General features: G+C 62.1%; 1 protein-coding gene across 1 annotated transcript; it reads left to right on the top strand.

Annotated features, from left to right (window-relative positions):
* The first annotated feature begins 146 nt into the window (after positions 1-146).
* Positions 147-2,437, top strand: LOC125033284. Its single transcript, XM_047624666.1, has 2 exons — positions 147-817; positions 960-2,437. The coding sequence occupies exons 1-2, from the start codon at positions 724-726 to the stop codon at positions 2,435-2,437; spliced, it is 1,572 nt and encodes a 523-aa protein (XP_047480622.1). The 5' UTR covers positions 147-723.
* The last annotated feature ends 63 nt before the right edge of the window (positions 2,438-2,500 follow it).

The following is a 2,500-nucleotide window of genomic DNA, read 5'->3' as shown; positions in this document are numbered from 1 at the left end:
ACGAGACGTGTTCGAGTGGCGCGCGGTCGGAGATCGAGCGAGGTCAGAGCAGGCGATCGGCGCGCGACCTGGCCGGCGACGCGTCCGAACGCCGACTCGAAGTTTAAACTGGGTACTTGACGCTTGTCGCCGCGCCAGTGAATAGCCTCGAGTGCCTGCCGTCGGGATGCCTCGGTTGGTGCTGCGGTAAGCCCTTTGAGAAACGGTCCATCGAGCGGCGCCCTTGGAGGCCAGTCTTCCCGGAGGAACTAGCATGGATTTAGTTCCTTCGTTCCTGCGCCGGATCCTCCTCCGTCCTTCCCCCTCGATCTGAGACGGAGAGATCTCTGGTGGAGCTGCGGGGATCCTTGGCGAAGAGTAGTGGATCTTTCGGTTGTTCCGTCGGTTGAGTTTTGGTGGATCGTTGTCCATGTGTTCCCGTGCGCCGATGAGGCTGCATCGGCTGATTGAGGGAGTGCTGGAGTCTGCAGTGGAGTGCGTGGGGTGCACAGGCTCTGCGTCTCATCAAAGTGCTTTTGGAAGTACCTTTAGGTATCAGAAATTGTTCGTATCTGCGCCTTTTTAACCGCGAGTGCAGTCCCTTCGTTCGTGAAAGGCCCCGCGATGTAGTGGTCAGAGAGTGGAGTGCGCGTGCCAGCCGACCAGCCACGGCCCCGGAGACCAGAAGCAAGACAGAAGCGGACCAGGTGGAGTGGCAGCCGACAGACATCGCCCGGGTGGAAGATGGCGAAGCGCGTGTGGAAGTCGATCATTCGGCGGAAGAACAAGCCGGTCGGCAACATGGCCTTCGGCGCCCTCGCCGTCACCCACGAGGAAGGTCAGTCTTTCGCGAGCGTGTCAGAGTCTTGTTTAATATTGTCAGATGCTGCTGTCTATATGTGTGGTACAGATTTAGACTAGATTGGTTGATCATGTACGGTAAGTCTTTTGTATTATTCTTCCCCTCCCTGTTTCGCCAGACTGCCCCGTGATCTTCCGTGCGAAGGAGGGCTCGCTGGACAGCCGGGCGGCACGGGCGGCCAACAACAAGCGCTTCACCATCAACCTGGGCGTGGAGGACCTGCCGTCGGTGCCGCGGCCGGAGTCCATGGCTAAGTTCTACACGGACGACGAGGTGGGCGTAGTCAAGCGGCGGAGGAGCAGCCTCGCGATCTCCTCTACCTCCGGGGACGAGGAGGACACCAACCTCTTCCTGATGAGGGAGCACATGATGCATGAGGACGCCGAAAGGCTCGGCCTCAAAGCGCGCCCGGAGACCTGCTACCTGGACAAGGAAGTCAAGCTGCGGGAGCGAAGGAAGTCGCTGTTCATGGCGCAGGAGTTCCCGATCAGCATGGGCAGCGCGGGGCGCGAGCGCGTGCACTCGAAGCGAGACGGCTTGTGCTTGCAGGGGGACCAGTTCTGCGAGGACCTCAAGGAGAACATCCCTGCCACCGAGGACGCGCGCACGCCGGGCTCGGACAAGGTGTTCTTCGGCGACGACGCCGACAACAACCCCGCCAAGTCCCCCGAGGATAACCGCACGTTCTCCCCGAGCATGCGCCAGGACATCGCCCTCAGCGTCGCTACGCAGATGCTGGCGGCCACGGGCGCCGGCGATGGCGTCTCTCCCGGGGATTTTATCAACTTCACCAATGACCTCCCCCCCGTTCCCCCGCCGCGGCCCAAGAGGGACGCCCGCAAGAAGGTCCACGAGAAGGCGGACTCCCCCGCCTCCCCGGCCGGCCACCAGCTCGCAGAGTCCTCGTCCTTTTCCTCCTCGTTCCAGGGGTTGTCTGACAACCCCGGGACCCCCGACACCCCTGGCAGCGCCTCCTCCGACAGGTCCTTCTTGCTGTCGGCGGGCATGGAGTCCCCGACTATAAAGTCGCGGACGCTCGACTACCGGACCAAGCGCCGGAGCCAGGAGGCGGAGGGATCGCTGCGCGTGTACAAGCAGCGGAGTTCGGACGACTTGTCACGCGCGAGGAGCCGCGTGCTCGTGCGGAGTGTGAGCGAATTCGTGGAGCCGACCGCCAAGCCGACGCGCCCCGGGAACAGGCGGTCGAACAGCGACAAACTGAAGCCCCGGAAGGGCGACAAGGACTCGCCGTCGTTCCGCGACCGACTGTTCCGCTCCTCGAGGAAGGACTCGGGCGAGGAGGGCCTCAAGACGTCGCGGAGCCTCCCCACGCGCACCTTCGAGCGCTTCAAGAGCGTCAAGGGGAAGGGCAGCGGGAGCCGCATCCGCAAGAGGAGCTCCGGTTGCGCTTCTGACGACGATGAAGGTGAGGCAGACTCTGTCACTCTCACCTCTCACGCACAAACACGCACACACACGCAGAATACCTTCCCTCCCTACAAACACACGTTCACTATGGGAGGAAGAGGGAAGTGGGATGTGGAGGGGGAGAGGGGGGGAAGGAGGGGTAAGACACAAGTTTACGATCAACAATAAAACAGATGTTGGGAGACTCACCTTTACGAGAGGCAGACGGAGCGCGTTACGCCGAGGTGTGAT

This window comes from Penaeus chinensis, chromosome 16 (assembly GCF_019202785.1).
Source record: "Penaeus chinensis breed Huanghai No. 1 chromosome 16, ASM1920278v2, whole genome shotgun sequence".
Classification (NCBI taxonomy): Eukaryota; Metazoa; Arthropoda; class Malacostraca; order Decapoda; family Penaeidae; genus Penaeus; species Penaeus chinensis.
The sequence above is the reverse complement of the archived record's forward strand: the minus strand, read 5'-3'. Positions and strand labels throughout refer to the sequence as shown.